Source organism: Melanerpes formicivorus, unplaced genomic scaffold (genome assembly GCF_026170545.1).
Source record: "Melanerpes formicivorus ecotype bairdi unplaced genomic scaffold, bMelFor1.0.p_v2 SCAF_96, whole genome shotgun sequence".
In the NCBI taxonomy this organism is placed as follows: Eukaryota; Metazoa; Chordata; class Aves; order Piciformes; family Picidae; genus Melanerpes; species Melanerpes formicivorus.
The window spans coordinates 487,579-509,872 of NW_027142448.1; the positions used below are offsets into that span (position 1 = coordinate 487,579).

Below are 22,294 nucleotides of genomic sequence, written 5' to 3' on the forward strand. Positions count from 1 at the left end.
CTTCCCTTTCCAGCTGGATAGAGAGGGCTGCCTCTCTCAGGTTTTCAGCTCTGACATCTTTGAGCTAAAGCGCATCGGTTACGTGAGGAGGCTTGATGTGAAAGCCATTGTCACAGAGAAAGGAACAGGTAAGCCCTTCGAGCTGGTCAAAATGTGGTGTGATCAATAGTATCACAGTATCAGTCAGGGTTGGAAGGGACCACAAGCATCATCTAGTCCCAACCCCCCTGCCATGGGCAGGGACACCCCACACTAGATCAGCCTGGCCACAGCCTCAGCCAGCCTGGCCTTAAACACCTCCAGGGACAGGGCCCCAACCACCTCCCTGCACAACCCATTCCAGGGCTTCACCACTCTCATGGGGAAGAACTTCCTCCTCACCTCTGGCCTCAATCTCCCCACCTCCAGCTTCATTCCATTCCCCCTAGTCCTATCACTCCCTGAGATCCTGAGAAGTTGATGGGGTCAGAGTGGCTGAGAGCTCCCAAACAGAGAGGGACCTGGGGGTACTGATCGACAGCTGCCTGAATATGAGCCAGCAGTGTGCCCAGGTGGCCAAGAGGGCCAATGGCATCCCGGTCTGCATTAGGAATAGTGTGGCCAGCAGGAACAGAGAAGTCATTGTGCTGCTGTACTCTGCATTGGTTAGGCCACACCTTGAGTCCTGTGTCCAGTTCTGGGCCCCTCAGTTTAAGAAGGACATTGAGAGACTTGAAGGTGTCCAGAGAAGGGCAACAAAGCTGGGGAGGGGTCTGGAGCACAGCCCTGTGAGGAGAGGCTGAGGGAGCTGGGGTTGCTTAGCCTGGAGAAGAGGAGGCTCAGGGGAGACCTCATTGCCCTCTACAACTACCTGAAGGGAGGTTGTAGCCAGGTGGGGGTTGGTCTCTTCTCCCAGGCAAGTAGCACCAGAACAAGAGGACACAGTCTCAAGCTGTGCCATGGTCTAGTCATGAGGTCTGTGGTGACAAGCTGGACTCATTGATTCTTGAGGTCTCTTCCAACCTTGGTGATACTGTGAGACTGTCCCTCCCCAGCCTTCCTGTAGGCCCCTTCAGATACTGGAAGGCCACAAGGAAGATCAGGCCATATTCAGCCTTTGCCTGCTGAGTGCTAGGATGTTTTTTCTGAAGAAGATCCGTTTTTATAAGCACAGTGGCCATCTCCAGGCAAATGCAAACTCTGATGGAGATATATGCAAGAGAAATTGTATCTTCTCTTGACTCTGGCCATGTCTTACAGGCCTGCAATTCACAGCTACTCGGTCTATTTCCATAACTCGGGTGATGAGCACCATACACTTCAAGAACGTGGATCACTACTACAGAAGAGGAATTCCTTACTCTGGACAGGTAAGCAAGGGCACAGAGAGCTTCTATTAGAGATGAGCTTCTATTAGAGATTCCTCCAGTCCTGGCTCACTGGAGAGGTCCCAGATGACTGGAAAATGGCCAAGGTGGTCCCCATCCACAAGAAGAGTCGGATGGAGGAACCTGGAAACTCCAGGCCTGGCAGCCTGACCTCAGTGCCAGGGAAAGTGATGGAGCAGATTATCCTGGGGGCAATAACTGCACACCTGAAGGATGGCCAAGGGCTCAGGTCCAGCCAGCATGGATTTAGGAGGGGCAGGTCCTGCCTGACCAACCTGATCTCCTTCTATGATCAGGTGATTGCCTGGTGGATGTGGGGCAGGCTGTGGATGTGGTCTGCCTGGACTTCAGCAAGGCCTTTGACACCGTCCCCCACAGCAAACTCCTGCCTAAGCTGTCAGCTCGAGGCTTGGACAGCAGCACTCTGAGCTGGGTTAGGAACTGGCTGGAGGCTGAACCCAGAGAGTGGTGGTGAATGGTGCCACAGCCAGCTGGCAGCCAGGCACCAGTGGTGTCCCAAAGGGATCAGTGCTGGGCCCCATCCTCTTTAACATCTTCATTGATGATCTGGATGAGGGGATTGAGTCAGTCATCAGCAAATTTGCAGATGACACCAAGCTGGGAGCAGATGTTGGTCAGTTAGAGGACAGAAGGCCTCTGCAGAGGGACCTCAACCAACCGGACAGATGGGCAGAGTCCAACAGGATGCATTCAACAAGTCCAAGTGCCAGGGGCTGCACTTTGGCCACAGTAACCCCATGCAGAGCTACAGGCTGGGGTCAGAGTGCCTGAGAGCTGCCAAACAGAGAGGGACCTGGGGGTACTGATTGACAGCTGCCTAAACATGAGCCAGCAGTGTGCCCAGGTGGCCAAGAGGGCCAATGGTATCCTGGCCTGCATCAGGAACAGTGTGGCCAGCAGGAGCAGGGAAGTCATTGTGCCCTGTACTCTGCACTGGTTAGGCCACACCTTGAGTCCTGTGTCCAGTTGTGGGCCCCTCAGTTTAAGAAGGACATTGAGAGACCTGAAGGTGTCCAGAGAAGGGCAACAAGGCTGGGGAGAGGCCTTGAGCACAGCCCTGTGAGGAGAGGCTGAGGGAGCTGGGGTTGTTTAGCCTGGAGAAGAGGAGGCTCAGGGGAGACCTCATTGCTCTCTACAACTACCTGAAGGGAGGTTGTAGCCAGGAAGGGGTTGGTTTCTTCTCCCAGGCAAGCAGCACCAGAACCAGAGGACACAGTCTCAAGCTGTGCCAGGGGAAGTTTAGGCTGGAGGTGAGGAGAAAGTTCTTCACAGAAAGAGTCATTGGTCATTGGAATGTGCTGCTGAGGGAGGTGGTGGAGTTGCCATCCCTGGAGGTGTTCAAGAGGAGATTGGATGTGGCACTTGGTGCCATGGTCTAGTCATGAGGTCTGTGGTGACAGGTTGGACTTGATGATCCTCGAGGTCTCTCCCAACCTTTGTGATACTGTGATACTGACAGGCAATCCCATGCCAACAGTGATAGCAACAAGTGTAGGGGTATTTGGGGCAGGTGGTGTCCTCCCCAGGGTTAGAATCATAGAATCAATCATTTTGTTTGGAAAAACACTTAAGACCAAGTCCAGCCATTACTTAACACTGCCAAGTCTGGTGCTGAAGCAGGTCTTCTCTCTTTACATAAAGTCCCTTATTGGTAATTCTGAATACTGAAGAGTTTGAATTTATTCTGGGTTTGATTCTGCCAGCAATCAACCCAATCCATCAGCTAGCACTTCTCTAATTTGCTTTTTAAGCTTGCCGTAATTCACTGCCTTTCTCTTCAGAACTGATGGTCATCTGCCAGTCAGAGAGGAATAAAAACACAGGGGGTTGAGGGAAGAAGGAGTGAAAAGAAATTATGAACAAAAAAATCAAGGAAAATACAACAGTTTCAGTCTCAACAAACCTTTTCCATTATTTTATGCTCCATGACAGATTCCACATAGCAGTGGTTGAAAGGGTAGGGAAAGATCTCTCTCTTTCCTTCAGTTCACCATTTGTTACCAGTAGCAATGAAAAGAGAGAAGATATTGTCTTTTAAGGACTATTTTCCCCTCTGTCTATATGACTTTCTCACTTGGTCCCCACACACACTCCATTTTCCACCTTGCCACCTCTCACTGGAGGATCGGGGTCAACAGGCTCCCTGGGGTGATGTGCCTGAGTGAGTCCCTCAAATGCACACATTCTCACCACAATACATGTTAAACATACTGAAAGTAATCTGTTAGAAGGCTGGGAGGCAAAGCTACTGCTGCTGACTTCAGGCAGCTGCTTCTCTTTTGTGCACTATCAGAGCAACTGTTGTCTGGAAGTCACTGATGCTGGAGGAGATGCCACTTCTGTTCCTGGTGCCATCACACACCATTCGTGGTCCTTCCTTGCACTATGGCACAGCTGTGGCTGGCCACATGTTGTGTGCCTTCACCTTTGCTGTGTTAGTCCCACCAAGTGGACATCCACCTCAATATTTCTTTATTATCTATGATAATGTTTGTTTCAGAGATAATTTGTGTCCATGTTGTTTCTGGACAGTGACTATAGTCAGTCCCTTAAGCTTGTGTTTAATATATTATCACCCCTGTCCTATTTTTCTACAAAACCAAACCAAACCAACCAAACAAGAGCCCTGCAAAGAAACAAACAAAATCCACGCAACAAAAACTCAGAATGGATATCTTGCAGTATCACAGTATCACTTAGGTTGGAAAGGACCTCGAGGATCATTGAGTCCAACCTATCAACACAGACCCCATGACTAGACCATGGCACCAAGCGCCACATCCAATCTCCTCTTGAACACTCCAGGGACGATGACTCAATTGGATCAACTGGATGCTCAGTTCTAGCAACCTGGAATTTACCCAATGACTTCTGTTATTTTTCATTGGTTTGACATTTAAATGGCAGAGACAATGAGGACAGGCAAAGAAAAGTGGTCAAACAAAAATCTGTAGGAAAGGCCTTCAGACACTAGAAGCAGCAGCAGCAGACTTCCACGACAAAATAGAGGAAAGGAGGTGTATCTTTAAACTGGAAATGTGTAGTCAGGAGGGACAGACCAGGAAAGAGATGGAATGGAATGGAATGGAATGGAATGGAATGGAATGGAATGGAATGGAATGGAATGGAATGGAATAGAATTAACCAGCTTGGAAAAGACCTTTGAGATCATCAACTCCAACCTATCACCCAACACCATCTAATCAACTAAACCAGGGCACCAAGCACCCCATCAAGTCTCTTCCTAAACACCTCCAGGGATGGTGACTCCACCACCTCCCTGGGCAGCACATCCCAATGGCCACTCTCTCTTGCTGGGAAGAACTTCCTCCTAACCTCCAGCCTAAACCTCCCCTGGCACAGCTTGAGACTGTGTCCTCTTGTTCTGGTGCTGGGTGCCTGGGAGAAGAGACCAACCCCCACCTGGCTACAACCTCCCTTCAGGGAGTTGTAGAGAGCAAGAAGGTCTCCCCTGAGCCTCCTCTTCTCCAGGCTAAGCAACCCCAGCTCCCTCAGCCTCTCCTCACAGGGCTGTGCTCCAGACCCCTCCCCAGCTTTGTTGCCCTTCTCTGGACACCTTCCAGCAACTCAAGATGAAATATAAGAAGCTCTTGCTCCAAAAGGGACATTTTTACTAGCTTCCAGGATGTGAAGAGAGTAATTTCAGCTTTGAAAGGAGAAGAAGAAGCAATTGTACTTTGTGGATAGCAAAGGGGTCTAGAGCATTAGTAGCTACCTACAGAAAGGTAACATGCTGAACATGTGTCACATTCTCTTCCACAGGTCAAGCTGGTAGACAAAGACAACTCTCCTATCCCCAATGAGGTTATTCAGCTGTTTGTCAATAGCAAGAATACAGACAACCTCACCACTGATGATAATGGTGTTGCACAGTTCAGCATTGACACATCCAAAATGTTTGATCCTGAGATCATTCTGAAAGTGAGTACAAAATAAGGCTGAAGAGAGACAGAGAGAGATGGCTGCTCTCAGAGTCAAGCCAGAAAAAGGTTCTAGAGCTCTCAAAATTACCATGAGAGTGAGGAAAACACTTGAGGTGTTGCACTGTAGTGGTATGCTGCAAGGCTGCAAGGCCTTTGTGCTGCTTTTTCCCTTTAGATGTCATTCTTAGATACATACATCCTATGTGACCTAAGCATGTAATAGTGATTTCCCCAGTGACATATGTTTCCTTTTCTTCCCTTTTCTGTCAGGCAATTTACAAAACCAGTGAGCAGTGCCACTCTGAAGGCTGGGTAGAGCCTTCCTACCCTGATGCCTCTCTCTCCATTCAGCGTTTTTACTCTTGGACTAGCAGCTTTCTGAGGATTGAGCCTTTGTGGAAAGCTCTGAGGTGTGGGCAGAAGAGGATGATCACTGTGCACTACATCTTGAACATGGAAGGATACAAGAACATGAACACTGTGAACTTCTCCTACGTGGTGAGTGTGGGGCTGTTGCATGGTTTGCTGAGTGGGCTTAACCAGCAGCTATCTGGCAGTTCAGCAACAGCAGCTGTGGCAGTGGGTTCTCCTCCAGCTTCTGGATCATCAGCCAGGACAAAGGCCATAGCCCAAGAACAGAAAAATCAATGAGGTTGCTTAGCAAAACTGCCTGCTCAGGAAAAAAAAAGAGCCCTGGGGCTTTTTAGTCTGGAGAAGAGAAGACTGAGAAGGGATTTGATCAATGTCTGTAAATATCTGAGAGATGGGTATTAAGAGGGAGAGGACAGGCTCTTCTCTGTTGCACCCTGTGATAGGACAAGGGGTAATGGATATAAACTACAGCACAGGAGGTTCCACCTCAACATGAGGAGGAACTTCTTCACTGTGAGGGTCACAAAGCACTGGAACAGGCTCCCCAGAGAGGTTGTGGAGTCTCCTTCTCTGGAGACTTTCCAGCCCCATCTGGATGTGTTCCTGTCTGACCTGTGCTGGATTCTGTGGTCCTGCTCTGGCAGGGGGATTGGACTCAATGATCTTTGATACTGTCCCACACCACATCCTGGTCTCCAGGCTGGTGACACGTGGGTGTGATGGATGACCACTAGATGGATAAGGAACTGACTTGATGGCCACACCCAAGAGTGGCTGTCAATGGCTCCATGTCCCAGTGGAGGCCAGGGACAAGCAGAGTCCCTCAGGGATCAGTCCTGGGACCAGGCTTGTTCAACATCTTTGTGAGTGCCATGGACAGTGGCATTGAGTGCACCCTCAGCAGGTTTGCTGATGACACCAAGCTGTGTGGTGCAGCAGACAGCTGGAGGGAAGGGATCCATTCAGAGGGATCTGGACAGGCTGGAGAGGTGGGCACAAGCCAATATCATAAGCTTCAACAAGACCAAGGGCAGGGTCCTGCAGCTGGGTGGAGGCAATCCCAGGCACAAATGCAGGCTGGGCAGGGACTGGCTGAAAAACAGCCCTGAGGAGAGAGACTTGGGGGTGCTGGTGGAGAAGAAGCTCAGCAGGAGCTCTCAGTGTGCACTTGCAGCCCAGAAAGCCAATCAGATCCTGGGCTGCATCAGGAGAAGTGTGGCCAGCAGGGCAAGGGAGGTGATTCTCCCCCTCTGCTCAGCTCTGGTGTGCTGGGGTGAGGCAGCCCCCTTCCCCACCACTGGCAGCAATAAACACTCTCTCCTATGAGGACAGACTGAAGGAGTTGGGGTTGTTCAGTCTGGAGAAGAGAAGGCTCCCAGGTGACCTCATTGTGGCCTTCCAGTATCTGAAGGGGGCTACAGGAAGGCTGGGGAGGGACTGCTCAGGATCTCAGGGAGTGATAGGACTAGGGGGAATGAAATGAAGCTGGAGGTGGGGAGATTGAGGCTGGAGGTGAGGAGGAAGTTCTTCCCCATGAGAGTGGTGAAGCCCTGGAATGGATTGTGCAGGGAGGTGGTTGGGGCCCTGTCCCTGGAGGTGTTTAAGGCCAGGCTGGCTGAGGCTCTGGCCAGGCTGATCTAGTGTGGGGTGTCCCTGCCCATGGCAGGGGGATTGGAAGTGGATGATCCTTGTGGTCCCTTCCAACCCTGACTGATACTATGTAGTACAGATAGGACAGATAAGTGAAATCTTCAGAGGTCCCTTGCAACCCCTAACATACTGTGATCCTGTGACCCCATTTCCATTTTGTAGTAAGGAACTACCTTCACAGTATTTCAGGTCAGGTTTCTTGTTTCTTCCTTCCAAGAAACTCTTCATGGTCTTCTTTGCCTCCTTCTTCCTGTCTTTTTCCTTCTGCTTGGACAAAGGCCCCAGAAGTATCAGCAGCAGTTGCAGCATCCATCATGTCCTAAGGTTGATGCTTAAGCAATTGGAGCCATCTCAAGTACATGGCTCGACTGTACCATTGATGTACATTGAACTTGATTGCCTCGTTCTCACTCCAACCTCTGCCAACCTGTAAATGTATTGCTCTTCTCTTCACAGGGCATGGCAAAAGGCAAGATTGTCCTTACAGGGGAAGTGAAAGTTAACATCCAAACTGGTAAGTTACATTTCCAATCCATGTTTCTGCAAAAGGGGAGGATGATTGACCTGAGGACTAAGGCAAGGTTTCCTGGATGCACACAGCAGCTATTGGAAGTCTCTATTTCTTTCCACCCCTGCATGTGTCAATAGAATGGAATAGAATAGAATTAACCAGGTTGGAACAGACCTTCATGATCATCAAGTGCAACCTATCACCCAACACCATCTGATCAACTAAACCATGGCACCAAGTGCCTCATCCAGGCTCTTCCTAAACACTTCCAGTGATGGTGACTCCACCACCTCCCTGGGCAGCACATTCCAATGGCCAATCTCTCTTGCTGGGAAGAACTTCTTCCTAACATCCAGCCTGAACCTCAACCACAGCTTGAGACTGTGTCCCCTGGTTCTGGTGCTGGGTGCCTGGGAGAAGAGACCAACCCCCACCTGGCTACAACCTCCCTTCAGGTAGTTGTAGAGGGCAATGAGGTCTCCCCTGAGCCTCCTCTTCTCCAGGCTAAGCAATCCCAGCTCCCTCAGCCTCTTCTCACAGGGTTTTGCTCCAAACCCCTCCCCATCCTTGTTGCCCTTCTCTGGACATGTTAGTGCAACTCAACATCTTTTCTGAAGTGTTAGGCCTGATACTGGCACTCCCACTAAGATGACCATAAAGTTAGATTAAGTCCAGCAACTACTTTGGTTGATATGAGTCAAAAAGTAGTGTTCTGTAAAGCTCTTCCCAAAGGATAAGGTAAGGAATAGACACTTGAAGGTGTCCAGAGAAGGGCAACAAAGCTGGGGAGAGGCCTCAAGCACAAGCCCTATGAGGAGAGGCTGAGGGAGCTGGGGTTGCTTAGCCTGGAAAAGAGGAGGCTCGGGGGAGACCTTATTGCTGTCTACAACTACCTGAAGGGAGGTTGTAGCCAGGTGGGGGTTGGTCTCTTCTCCCAGGCAAGCAGGACCAGAACAAGAGGACACAGTCTCAAGCTGCACCAGGGGAGGTTTAGGCTTGAGGTGAGGAGAAAGTTCTTCAGTGAGAGAGTCATTCGCCATTGGAATGTGCTGCCCAGGGAGGTGGTGGAGTCCCCATCCCTGCAGGTGTTCAAGAGGGGATTGGATGTGGCACTTGGTGCCATGGTCTAGTCATGAGGTCTGTGGTGACAGGTTGGACTTGATGATCTTTGAGGTCTCTTCCAACCTTGGTGATTCTGTGGTTCTGTGACTCTGTATGTCTGAGAAATTTCATTTGCCCCAGGTCCATTCATGTAGCACATGCAAAGAGGCATGTAAAGACACTGCTCCTTCACTGTGATGCTGTGAATAGAGTGTCTGGCCTAAGGAGCTACCTGCATCTCGGCATGTGTTCAAACTCACAATGAGTCTGAGAACACCTGGGTATAATCCCAGGCATGTCACCTTGGGGCAAACCCAGGATTTTCCAGCATATCTTCCAAGTGCAGGTTGCTGGGCCAGTGAGGCTGTATGCAAGTTGATGGTGGCTACCACTACAGCAGAGCTTTGCACTTCTCTCCTGTTGGTCCTTTTATCTCCTCCTCCAGATCAAAATGGCACTTTCAGCATCCCACTTGAGGTTGATGAGAAAATGGCTCCAGCTCTTCAGCTCTTGGTGTATACTCTGCACCCTGCCAAGGAGCTGGTAGCAGACAGTGTCCGACTTCCAGTGGAGAAATGTTTCAAGAACAAGGTGAGATACAGTGAGTCAGATACATGACAATGCTTTGTGCACACATTCCCAGAAGATTTCCAGGTTTATTTCTGGTTTCCATCCTCTCCTTTCAACATCACCCTCTTCAGTTTGCTTTTTTCTCCTTGGTCTTATTTCTCTGCTTTACCATCATTCCCTGGTCTTATCATCACAAGGCAAAACTTAACATTTAAAATTGCTTTGCAGGAAGCCCACACTACTCCCAGGTGATTCCTGTCTCTCCTGAACTGTACCAGTGCCTGATTTAATTTAGTTTGTTTGATCTTTGACACAGCAAACACACTTTGGGCTTATTGCACTTCACTATTTACAATCATAGAATCACTGTTGTTAGAAAAGACCTTTAAGATCATGTCCAATCATTATCATAGAATCAGGGATCAGTGCTGGGCCCCATCCTCTTTAATATCTTCATGGATGATCTGGATGAGGGCATTGAGTCAGTCATCAGCAAGTTTGCAGATGACACCAAGCTGGGTGCAGATGTTGGTCAGTTAGAGGGAGAAGGGCTCTGCAGAGGGACCTCGACCGACTAGACAGATGGGCAGAGGCCAACAGGATGGCATTCAACAAGTCCAAGTGCCAGGTGCTGCACTTTGACCACAGCAACCTCATGCAGAGCTACAGGCTGGGGTCAGAGTGGCTGAGAACTGCCAAACAGAGAGGGACCTGGGGGTGCTGATTGACAACTGCCTAAACATGAGCCAGCAGTGTGCCCAGGTGGCCAAGAAGGCCAATGGCATCCTGGCCTGCATCAGGAATAGTGTGGCCAGCAGGAGCAGGGAAGTCATTGTGCCCTGTACTCTGCATTGGTTAGGCCACACCTTGAGTCCTGTGTCCAGTTCTGGGCCCCTCAGTTTAGGAAGGACATTGAGATACTTGAAGGTGTCCAGAGAAGGGCAACAAGGCTGGGGAGAGGCCTTGAGCACAGCCCTTTGAGGAGAGGCTGAGGAAGCTGGGGTTGCTTAGCCTGGAGAAGAGGAGGCTCAGGGGAGACCTCATTGCTCTCTGCAACTACCTGAAGGGAGGTTGTAGACAGGTGGGGGTTGGTCTCTTCTCCCAGGCAAGCAGCACCAGAACAAGAGGACACAGTCTCAAGCTGTGCCAGGGGAGGTTTAGGCTGGAGGTGAGGAGAAAGTTCTTCACAGAGAGAGTTGTTAGCCTTTGGAATGTGCTGCCCAGGGAGGTGGTGGAGTCCCCATCCCTGGAGGTGTTCAAGAGGGGATTGGATGTGGCACTTGGTGCCATGGTCTAGTCATGAGATCTGTGGTGCCAGGTTGGACTTAATGATCTTTGAGGTCTCTTCCAACCTTAGTGATACTGTGATACTGTGATTGAGTCATAGAATCAATAAGGTTGGAAAAGGCCTCAGAGGTCATCAAGTCCAACCTATCACCCAACACATCATGACTAACTAAACCATGGCACCAAGTGCCATATCCAATCCCTTCTTGAACACCTCCAGGGATGGTGACTCCACCACCTCTCTGGGCAGCACATTCCAATGGCCAATTACTCTTTCTGGGAAGAAATAATTTTCTAACTATGGAGCCTGGCCCTAAACTCTGACACTCTGCATTACATTTCTGCCTCTTTAAAACACCTCCAGGGATGGGGTTCTACATCACTCAAGGCAGGCTTCATTCAAGCTACCAAGGGAGGCCAAGAGTGCCTATTGCTTAAGCCTCCATTACAGCAGAGAGCTGGTCAGCAGAGGTTGTGGAGTTCAGATATCTTGGTGAAGTTAGATAATGGTTGATCTCGAGGAGTTTAAAGGTCTTTTCCAGCTGAAGTGGTTCTATAATCTGTGTGTTAACAGAAGAGCCTTCTACTTTCCACCTTGCCCTGCACACCCACCCACACACTGAGCAGCCCTGAGCAGCAGGGCTTAGCTGTACCAACATCTGCTTCTCTCATTCCAGGTCCGGTTGCAGTTCTCTGACAAGCAAATACACTCAGCTTCCAAAGTCAGTTTAGACATTGAAGCTGCTGCCAACTCCTTCTGTGCTGTGAGGGCAGTGGATCAGAGTGTACTGCTCCTCAAGTCTGAGACAAAGCTGTCTGCAGAAATGGTAAGCAAAAGTATTCTCTCCTTTCACCACTCTCTCCCCTTCCATAGCAGTGTCTCTCCACCTCAGGTTGCAGGATTGTGTTAGACTTCCACTGATTTTTGCATGTACTGGTCATATACTGTCTCTAATAGGCAATGCACAGCTTTTGACTCTTGGCATCTGGAAGTCCTCTTTCATGTGAAATTTAGTTTAACCAGTGGCTGGTCCCTGGCATCATGACCCTCTGGCACATTAACCACCCCTCCCACATTCGTGTCACCAGCACCACCTGAGGGTGCACTCTGCCCCATCATCCTGACCAGTAATGAAAATGTTGAACAGGACTGGACCTGGTATTGACCCCAGTGGTACCACAGTACATACTGCCCTCCAACTGGACTTGGTGATCACCACTCTCTGGGTCCAGCTGTTTAGCCAGAACAGGCAGTCCAAGAAACAGAGCCTTGTTTCAAGCAGGCTAACATCTCAGCTCTGTCAATTTGCAGGATGTTACAGTGACATCAGAACTGGTCTTTACACACACAGACACACACAGAGGTTTTGTGTTTCCTTCCCTCTCACAGATATACAGCCTTCATCCCCTGCATGACTTTCAAGGCTACATCTTTGATGGGCTCAACCTAGAAGATGACCCTGAAGACCCCTGTGTCTCCTCTGACAACATCTTTCACAAAGGCTTGTATTATACACCTGTAACGTCAGGATTAGGCCCAGATGTGTACCAATTCCTCAGGGTAAATGCTCTGTATATTACTTAAACCTTAATTTCTACTTATGTAGCTTTAGCTATTGCCTCAACCAACACTTTTAGTAAAATCTATCCATGAAAAATCCCCTCATGGACATCTATTCTGCAGGTGACTTTGATGCCTGCAGTGATTTTCCAGCATGCACCAAATTTTCACAAGTGTTTACATAGCTGACTCTAAGCATCCCAGTGATAGGAAGACAGAAAGAGGAAACAGAGAGGGAATGGTCATGACTAATATTAGGGGGAATGGTCATGACTAGTGTGGCCAGCAGGAGCAGGGAAGTCATTGTGCCCCTGTACACTGCATGGGTTAAGCCACACCTTGAGTCCTGTGTCCAGTTCTGGGCCCCTCAGTTTAAGAAGGACATTGAGAGACTTGAAGGTGTCCAGAGAAGGGCAACAAGGCTGGGGAGAGGCCTTGAGCACAGCCCTGTGAGGAGAGGCTGAGGGAGCTGGGGTTGCTTAGCCTGGAGAAGAGGAGAGTCAGGGGAGACCTCATTGCCCTCTACAACTACCTGAAGGGTAGTTGTAGCCAGGTGGGGGTTGGTATCTTCTCTCAGGCCACCAGCACCAGAACAAGAGGACACAGTCTCAAGCTGTGTCAGGGGAGGTTTAGGCTGGAGGTGAGGAGAAAGCTCTTCACTGAGAGAGTTGTTAGCCTTTGGAATGTGCTGCCCAGGGAGGTGGTGGAGTCCCCATCCCTGGAGGTGTTCAAGAGGGGATTGGATGTGGCACTTGGTGCCATGGTTTAGTCATGAGGTCTATAGTGACAGGTTGGACTCGATGAACCTCGAGGTCTCTTCCAACCTTAGTTATACTGTGATACTGTGATGCTGTGTCTAATATTACAATGTGGTTTTTTACAGGATATGGGAATTAAGTTCTTTACCAACTCCAAGGTTCGGCAGCCAGTGGTGTGTGCGAGCGAGGCGGGCAGACCCTCATCTTACTACTTGAATTCCGGGTTTGTGGCTTCCACACACCATGTCAAATCAACAGGTAAACACAACAGGAAAGAGATTTCATCAAGTGAAGTGGTACTCCTGTGACTTGGACATGGGCATTACTCATGAATCACATTGCTCTTGAGTATTGACCTTGCCAGGCTGGACAGATGGGCAGAGTCCAAGGGCAGGAGATTGAACACATCCAAGTGCCAGGTGCTGCACATTGGCCACAACAACCCCAGGCAGTGCTACAGGCTGGGGTCAGAGTGGCTGAGAGCAGCCAGGCAGAGAGGGACGGGGTACTGGTTGATGGTAGGCTGAACATGAGCCTGCAGTGTGCCAGGTGGCCAAGAAGGCCAATGGCATCCTGGCCTGCATCAGGAACAGTGTAACCAGCAGGAGCAGGGAAGTCATCGTGCCCTGTACTCAGCACTCTTTAGGCCACACCTTGAGTCCTGTGTCCCTGGCCCTCATTTTAGGAAAGATGTTGAGTTGCTGGAAGGTGTCCAGAGAAGGGCAACAAAGCTGGGGAGGGGTCTGGAGCACAGCCCTGTGAGGAGAGGCTGAGGGAGCTGGGGTTGCTTAGCCTGGGGAAGAGGAGGCTCAGTGGAGACCTTATTGCTGTCTGCAACTCCCTGAAGGGAGGTTGTAGCCAGGAGGGTGTTGGTCTCTTCTCCCAGGCAAGCAGCACCAGAACAAGAGGACACAGTCTCAAGCTGTGCCAGGGGAGGTTTAGGCTGGATGTTAGGAAGAAGTTCTTCCCAGCAAGAGAGATTGGCCATTGGAATGTGCTGCCCAGGGAGGTGGTAGAGTCCCCATCCCTGGAGGTGTTTAGGAAGAGCCTGGATGAGGCACTTGGTGCCATGGTTTAGTTGATCAGATGGTGTTGGGTGATAGGTTGGACTTGATGATCTCAAAGGTCTTTTTTAACCTGGTTTGTTCCATTCCATTCCATTCCAAACACTTCAAGTAATGTTTTCTTTCTCTGTGCTACTGATTTCTACTTACCTCAGAGACACCGTAGTGGCAGTAATATTTGTGTGGTATTACCAATAGTCTCAGTTAGAAGGAAATAGGTGAGCACCAATCATCCTTCCTACTGGCCTGTGCACATTGAAATTTGTCCTTTCTGGGAATCTTCATTACCTGAACCGGATCTGACTAAATTCCCCTGATCTCTTCCCAGCTGAAGTTGCTAGAGAGGAGCGTCGGAAGAGACACGTCCTTGAGACTGTTCGGGAGTTCTTCCCTGAGACCTGGATCTGGGATATAGTCCCTGTTAAGTGAGTGCTGTTTCTTCTCTCTCTGTGCCTTGCTTCTAAGAGTTACTGAATATATCCTCTGATGTCCTGCTGGTTGGCAACTCCTTGACACACTTTGACTTGGAAAGCATAGGTTTTTCAGTCTTCACCTGAGCACCTGGGCTCCTCTTTTCTCTGATGAAGTTACCCTGTCCCCAGAGACTTCTGTCCCTACAATGTGTGTCAGGCTGCTCTCCCAAGAAGAGGGACACTTCTCCTTAAAATATGGGTTGGCAAAACATGAATTCTCCCTTTTCTTTCCAGACTCAGGAAAATGGTGGGCAGAAGAACTTTTATGGGGGTTTTTCTCAGAAGGTTTGGGTAATAAGTTCTGGGAGGACTTGGAGGAGAGATTTCTGTCGAGGGAACAGGGGTAGAGTTAATTTTCAAACTCTGTTGCCTCCATGGCAAAGCAAGGGTTTTTCTTCTTGAATGAAGGAGATCTGAAACTCACCCTTTCTAAACTCATCCTTTATCCATCCTCATCAGCTCTACTGGAAAAGCTAGTATCTCATACACCACCCCTGACACCATCACTGAATGGAAGGCCAGTGCCTTCTGTGTGGAAGAGCTGGCTGGATTTGGTTTGTCTGCGCCTGCGACCGTGAAAGCCTTCCAGCCTTTCTTTGTGGACTTAACCTTGCCATACTCTATCATTCGAGGAGAAGATTTCCTGCTTAGAGCCAATGTCTTCAACTACCTTGACCACTGCATTAAGGTGTGTACTTCTGCCCACAGTTTTCAGACTTTATCCCATCCCCAAAGAAGCTGCAGCAAAATGAGTGGTGTAGATGTCTTGATTGATGGACTGCTCATTCTGTCTGAGGAACCATTATCTTGCCTGGATTTGTCCTCCTAAACCACCACAAAGCAGAGAGAGCTCTGTATGAACTAGGATGGGTTTATGAGCAACCTTGAAATCAATAGAGGAAGGAAACAAGTGCTTTGCAGAGAATATAATAGAGTAGAGTAGAGTAGAATAGAATAGAGTAGAATAGAATAGAATAGAATAGAATAGAATAGAATAGAATAGAATAGAATAGAATAGAATAGAATAGAATAGAATAGAATAGAATAGACCTGGTTGAAAGAGAGCTTCAAGATCGTTTCCAACCCATCAACCAATCCAACACCACCTAAACAACCAAACCATGGCACCAAGCACCCCATCAAGTCTCCTCCTGAACACCTCCAATGATGGTGACTCCACCACCTCCCTGGGCAGCACATTCCAATGTATCAGACACCATCCACAGTCATGCAAGCAATTGATGGTTTTAGTAAGATCTTTTCTTTAGGGAGCTATGTGAAAGTATGAAGTGAACAGCTTGTGCTTGCCAGAGAGAAGAAAATGGGAAAAGCAAGAAACAGAAAGAAGATAAACTCTACTTCTCTGGGGTGACAGCTCCCAAAAGCAGCAAAGCAAGGAGCACAAAAGTCCAGCACTTGCCCTACAAAGTATCTGTCCAGCTCGAGTTTCTATTGCTCCCAGTTACTGGGCCACTGTACCATCGATATTCAAGACTTACCAGGCAGAATGGCTCCAGCCCACAGGTGCATTGCCCCCCTGCATGGAGGGAGCTTACCCAGGGACTAAAGGATGCTTGAAGAAAGAAAATCAGGGATCTTCTATTTAGCTTCTTGGTTGTTATGTTGTATCTAGGCAGGTGTAGGTTCTAGATCTATTGTTTGATGTGAATGTTGGAAATCACCTCTCTGTTCTCACAAGGAGATCACCATTGAGGAATGAAAGACATTGAGGTACTGGAGCAGGTCCAGAGAAGGGCAATGAAGCTGGTGAAGAATTAGAGGAGCAGCTAAGGGAACCTGGATTATTTAGTCTGGAAAATAAAGGAGTTTGAGGGAGCCCTCAAACTTGCTACAGCTCTCAGAAAGGAAGCTGTAGTGGGAAGGGATTTGGTCTCTTCTCCCTAGTAACAATCCATAGGACAAGAGGAAATGGCCTCAAGCTGCACCAGGGGAGGTTTAGATTGGATATTAGAAGAAACTTCTTCCCAGAAAGGGTTCTCCAAGACTGGAACAGGCTGCCCAGGAAGGATGTTGAATCCTCCCATCCCTGAAGGTCTTTCAAAGCTGCAGAGATGTAGTGCTGAGGGACATGGTTTAGCACCAGACTTGGTAGCATTAGATCATGAATGGACTCAATGATCTTAAAGATCTTGGCCAACTGAAAGTGTTCTGTGATTCTATTCCATAATTCTGACAATTAATAGGCAATTTAGTATTTTTTTCCCAAACTCTGTTAACAGTTTCCTCTGACAACTCAAAAAGGCCTCAGGTTTTAAACACCCTGGGAAAAGAGGTCTCCATTATTGATGCTTTCCTCTCTTAGCCTGTTTTCCAAGTGTTCCTACAACAACAGAGGAACAAACACTCTCCTGTGGTTTCCTCTGCAAGTTAGTTCAAAGCCATTGGCACCAGGTCAAGTGAACATAGCTCAATATCCCGACCAGGAATCATAAGTCTGTGTAGAACATTTAGCAGCTCAATGGACAGCGTCATGAGAAGCAAAAGGGAATAGTGTCAAACTTACAACTGATGGATGATTCATCTGACACTGTCATCTCAGGCCTAGTATTTGCTCTACACTGTTAAAAGAGCTGGGATTGTTTAGCCTGGAGAAGAGGAGGCTAAGGGGGGACCTCATTGCACTCTACAACTACCTGAAGGGAGGCTGTAGCCAGGTGGGGGTTGGTCTCTTCTCCCAGGCAACCAGCACCAGAACAAGAGGACACAGTCTCAAGCTGTGCCAGGGGAAGTTTAGGCTGGAGGTGAGGAGGAAGATCTTCCCAGAAAGAGTAATTGGCCATTGGAATGTGCTGCCCAGGGAGGCGGTGGAGTCACTGTCCCTGGAGGTGTTCAAGAGGGGATTGGCTGTGGCATTTGAAGCCATGGTTTAGTTAGTCATGAGGTGTTGGGTGACAGGTTGGAGTTGATGATCTTTGAGGTCTTTTCCAACCTTACTGATTCAATGATTCTATGATTCTATGATTGATTCTGTGATAAGCATCTTTGTCCCATCACAGTTTTCCTTCTGTTCTCAGGTCAATGTTTCGCTGTCAGAGCCCCTTTCTTATGAAGCCAAACCCATCTCCCAGAAGGCTGATGGCTGCCTGTGTGCCAAACAAAGAGAGACACATATCTGGAGTGTTTTCCCCAAAGAAATTGGTAAGTGTCTTTGAGTCTGCCTGGCTTTCTGTCCTGAGATTGATACTAACCAATTAATACCTCACTTGGAAAATCTAATCTTCCCCCTAAATCTCCACCTACATCTTCCAGCTTGGAAAATTTGCTCTACCCCTGGTCTTTCCAGCTCTTTGGTCTAAAGAGCCACTCCACAGCTGCAGTGTGTTTATCATTCCCATTTTCAGAGATCAATTCTCTTCTCATACATCTCACATAGTGTGACTGCCCTGTTGAAGTACTTGATATCTGTAGATACTAGCATATGAAATGTCTTACTTCAGCCATCATTCTGCAAGCTACAAACCAATACAATTTTGTTGTCTTTTTCTGCTACATTCAAGGCACTGTGCAGTTCAGTGTTACTGCAGAGAGTGTGGATGATGAACATTGTGAAGGTGAAGCATCTAGGAACATCAGTACTGATTACAGGGACACCCAGATCAGAACACTGTTGGTTGAGGTACTGCTGACAGCTTTTACTGCTTGCCCTGTACTCCCTGTCACAAGGAAAGAAAACCACAGCAGAATTATCAAAAGCAAGTAAAGGTTTTCCAGGTTCCATAATGGACTCCTGATTTGGCTCCACATTCATCTGGCTGGCATAGGGTCTGGCTGTTAAAGCTAAGACCAAGTCCTGTCTTATCTGATATCTTCTTCCATGAGGATTAGTAAGTAAGTGCATGAGGATTGGTTAGTAAGTGCATGCCTCCTTCACAGAGAGACAAAACTGGAAATGAGGGACTCAGGCTGCTGGAAACTCTTTGTAAGCATGAACCTGCAAACTGCTGCTTCAGTGCAGCTGTCTAATGATGCAGGAGGATGGGGTGAGGGGTGGCTCTCTTGTCACTGCTCTTCTGCAAGCATTTTTCTCATCCACTGCATGTCTCTCTTCTTCCCGTCCCCATGCAGCCTGAAGGCATCAGAAGGGAAAAGACTCAAACCTCCCTGATCTGTACAAAAGGTAAGGGTCTTAGACACTGCTGTCTTTGGAGGAACTGAAAGGAAGGTTGGAGTTTGCACTCTTTTCTGCGGTGGTCATTGATGCTGTCCCTCCCTTTTCCCTGGAGCTGCCCAAATACCATCTAGTGTGAATACTACTGTTCAAGTCCTTGTTAGGAAATTCCTATGAGGTCCCATGCATATCACTTAGTACCTATGTTGCAGTCAGCCAAGCTCAGATGCAGAAGGGAGGTGGCTTTGAAGCTATCAAATGGAGATGCAAACCCTGTCCTGCATTTTGTACACTCATGTTGACTGTGGTCCTCTATTGCAAGGATAACTACAGCTTCCAGCCCTCCACTTCTAGTGGGAATGGAAAGCACCAATCCCTTCCACACCATCTCAGTGCTGACAAAAGAGTTTCCAGGGTTTCCTCGTACAAAAGCAGCCCTGACCCTCAACAACCAGCTCTCCCCACATCTCAGAATCAGTGACCCCTTGCAGTTGGAAAAGACCTTGAAGATCATCAACCACTAACCCAACACCACCACAAACATTAAGCCATGTCCCAAGTGCCATGTCTACCCTCAGGCCTCACAGATACTATAGCCTGTGAGGACCAGCCTTACCCTGTTCAGATGATGTCTTTTGAACAGCTGCTGCACAATTTGGTCTGTTTGTCACAATTGTCATTTTGCTGTGCCTCTTTCTCTCCTGATGCTTAGAGTGACAGCTGTGAGTTCCTATCTATTGTTGTCTCTCATGCAGTTTTTCACTGTGCCCTTTCCACTGCTATTTCACTGTTCCTACACAAATGACCACACCAGACTTCATATTTTTCCACACAGATGATACAGTTATCCAAGATGTTACTCTAGATCTGCCTACCAACGTGGTGGAAGGGTCAGCCAGAGCTTCCTTTTCTGTTGTTGGTAAGTATATAAGTAATGACACATGCAAAGAAAGGAAACGTCAACATATGAGATGAAAGCTGTTTCAGGGTTCAAGATGTGAGCTTCCACTCTCTGCATGGAAAAATTCTGAGAAAAGGAACTGATTCTTGCTTGTCCACCAATGTCAGAGAAATGAAGTTTAAATGTTGGTTCCATTCTTGTTCACTTTGCTGGACAGTGGCATTGAGTGCACCCTCAGCAGGTTTGCTGATGACACCAAGCTGTGTGGTGCAGCAGACAGCTGGAGGGAAGGGATCCATCCAGAGGGACCTGGACAGGCTGGAGAGGTGGGCACAAGCCAACCTCAGGAGCTTCAACAAGACCAAGGGCAGGGTCCTGCAGCTGGGTGGAGGCAATCCCAGGCACAAATGCAGGCTGGGCAGGGCCTGGCTGGAAAGCAGCCCTGAGGAGAGAGACTTGGGGGTGCTGGGGGAGGAGAAGCTCACCAGGAGCTCTCAGTGTGCACTTGCAGCCCAGAAAGCCAATCAGATCCTGGGCTGCAGCAGGAGAAGTGTGGCCAGCAGGGCAAGGGAGGTGATTCTCCCCCTCTGCTCAGCTCTGCTGAGACCCCACCAGTTCTGGAGCCCCTATTGCAAGAGGGATCTGGAGGTGCTGAAACATGTCCAGAGAAGGGCCAGGAGGATGATCAGAGGGCTGGAGCACCTCTCCTGTGAGGACAGACTGAAGGAGTTGGGGCTGTTCAGCCTGGAGAAGAGAAGGCTCCCAGGTGACCTCATTGTGGCCTTCCAGGATCTGAAGGGGGCTCCAGGAAGGCTGGGGGGGGACTGCTCAGGATCTCAGGGAGTGATAGGACTAGGGGGAATGGAATGAAGCTGGAGGTGGGGAGATTGAGGCTGGAGGTGAGGAGGAAGTTCTTCCCCATGAGAGTGGTGAAGCCCTGGAATGGGTTGTCCAGGGAGGTGATTGAGGCCCCATCCCTGGAGGTGTTTAAGGCCAGGCTGGCTGAGGCTGTGGCCAGGCTGATGTAGTGTGGGGTGTCCCTGCCCATGGCAGGGGGGTTGGAACTAGGTGATCCTTGTGGTCCCTTCCAACCCTGACTGATACTATGATACTATTGCTTTGCTCTGAAATGTCACAGTACCAAGTTAGAACTTCAGGCAGACTCATGACTTCCTTCACTCACCCAACTGCAAGTCAGAGATGCTAGTGGATCCTCTCCAGCCTTTTCCTGGAAGGGATCTGGGCTTGGTTACTCTCTACTCATAAAAAGTTTGCTTTCTGGTGTAGGCTGTTTCAGCCCATTCCAGAAATCCCTTGCAGGCTCTGTGCTACCTTTCCTAAAACTAGCAATGATATGTCTGCATAACTAATGTCCTTTCTCAGCATTAGTTGCTGATTCTGTAATAGATGCTCCAATGTAGCATCCCTGGGCTGTTCCCCTTCCCTCCTTTGAAAACAGAACTCTCCTGGAAGCTCTTCCATTCATTTGCACTAAGAATTATCCTTCTGAAGTGTTTCCATGTCAAAACTGGAAGTTTTCTGGTGTGGGCAATTTAAACTAAGTAAGGAGAGATATGGAAGGGATGTCTTTATTGGCTGCAAAACAGAACAGAGCAAAGCACTTAGCACTGAGGGATTCATGCTTGGGGGAAAGGCTTGCAGCCCCAGCTGCACTTGCCATGTATCTACCTACAAACCAGAAATTACTGCTCAGCTGAGTCTCCATGATTTGTGCTAATCCATCCTGGTATCTCCTCTTCCTCAGGTGACATCATGGGCACTGCCATGCATAACGTGCACCAGCTCCTCCAGATGCCATTTGGCTGTGGGGAGCAGAACATGGTCCTGTTTGCACCCAACATCTGTGTCCTGGACTACCTGAACAAGACAGGGCAGCTGAGCGAGGAGGTCAAGTCCAAGGCCATCGGATACTTAGTGAGCGGTGAGAGCTTTGTGTTCTTGTGTGTCACAGAATCACAGAACCAAACAGGTTGGAGAAGACCTCTGAGATCATCAAGTCCAACCTATCACCCAACATCATCTAATCAACTAAACCACGGCACCAAGTGCCTTAGCCAGTCTCTTCTTAAACACCTCCTGATGGTGACTCCACCACCTCCCTGGGCAGCACATCTGTAATGGGTTGGGGCAAACCCCCTCCCCACCACAGGGCAGAAACAACGACTCAGACAAAAGGGATTGCAAAAGTGATGGAAAGTTTAAATAGGAAAAACAATTTAAGAACAAACAGCAATGAAAGATTTACAGAGAACCACAAGCACCGTGACAAAGAGAGAGGTCCCAGAGCATGCCCAAAACCATCCCATCCCCACCTGGGGGTACACCCAAACCCCCCCAGGGCTCTTTCCTCTCCCCCAACCCAGCCTTGGGCCTGGGCAGGCCCAAGGGAGGCGGCTCACGCCATTTTACCTAGGCTGCAGCTGGGGATGAAAGAGGAAGTGAAGACCCTGCATGGGCATTTTATAGGGGAGCAGGGCATTATGGGAAATGAAATACCTGCCTGTGACCACCCCCTGGGCTGGGCCCACCCATAGGGACCTTCCAGGTGTGGTCTGTGCAGTGGC

General features: G+C 48.9%; 1 protein-coding gene across 1 annotated transcript in view; it reads left to right on the forward strand.

Annotated features, from left to right (window-relative positions):
* Window positions 1-22,294, forward strand: part of LOC137455353 (ovostatin-like) — a 47,925-nt gene that overhangs the window by 11,357 nt on the left and 14,274 nt on the right. The window contains exons 9-24 of the mRNA XM_068166080.1: window positions 14-128; window positions 1,240-1,349; window positions 5,172-5,330; window positions 5,603-5,830; window positions 7,811-7,868; window positions 9,412-9,557; window positions 11,501-11,650; window positions 12,214-12,384; window positions 13,268-13,400; window positions 14,535-14,631; window positions 15,139-15,367; window positions 17,715-17,838; window positions 18,198-18,316; window positions 18,766-18,817; window positions 19,644-19,727; window positions 21,475-21,651. Of these exons, the coding sequence (XP_068022181.1) occupies window positions 14-128; window positions 1,240-1,349; window positions 5,172-5,330; window positions 5,603-5,830; window positions 7,811-7,868; window positions 9,412-9,557; window positions 11,501-11,650; window positions 12,214-12,384; window positions 13,268-13,400; window positions 14,535-14,631; window positions 15,139-15,367; window positions 17,715-17,838; window positions 18,198-18,316; window positions 18,766-18,817; window positions 19,644-19,727; window positions 21,475-21,651 (2,152 nt within the window). The remainder of the gene's footprint in view (window positions 1-13; window positions 129-1,239; window positions 1,350-5,171; window positions 5,331-5,602; window positions 5,831-7,810; window positions 7,869-9,411; window positions 9,558-11,500; window positions 11,651-12,213; window positions 12,385-13,267; window positions 13,401-14,534; window positions 14,632-15,138; window positions 15,368-17,714; window positions 17,839-18,197; window positions 18,317-18,765; window positions 18,818-19,643; window positions 19,728-21,474; window positions 21,652-22,294) is intronic.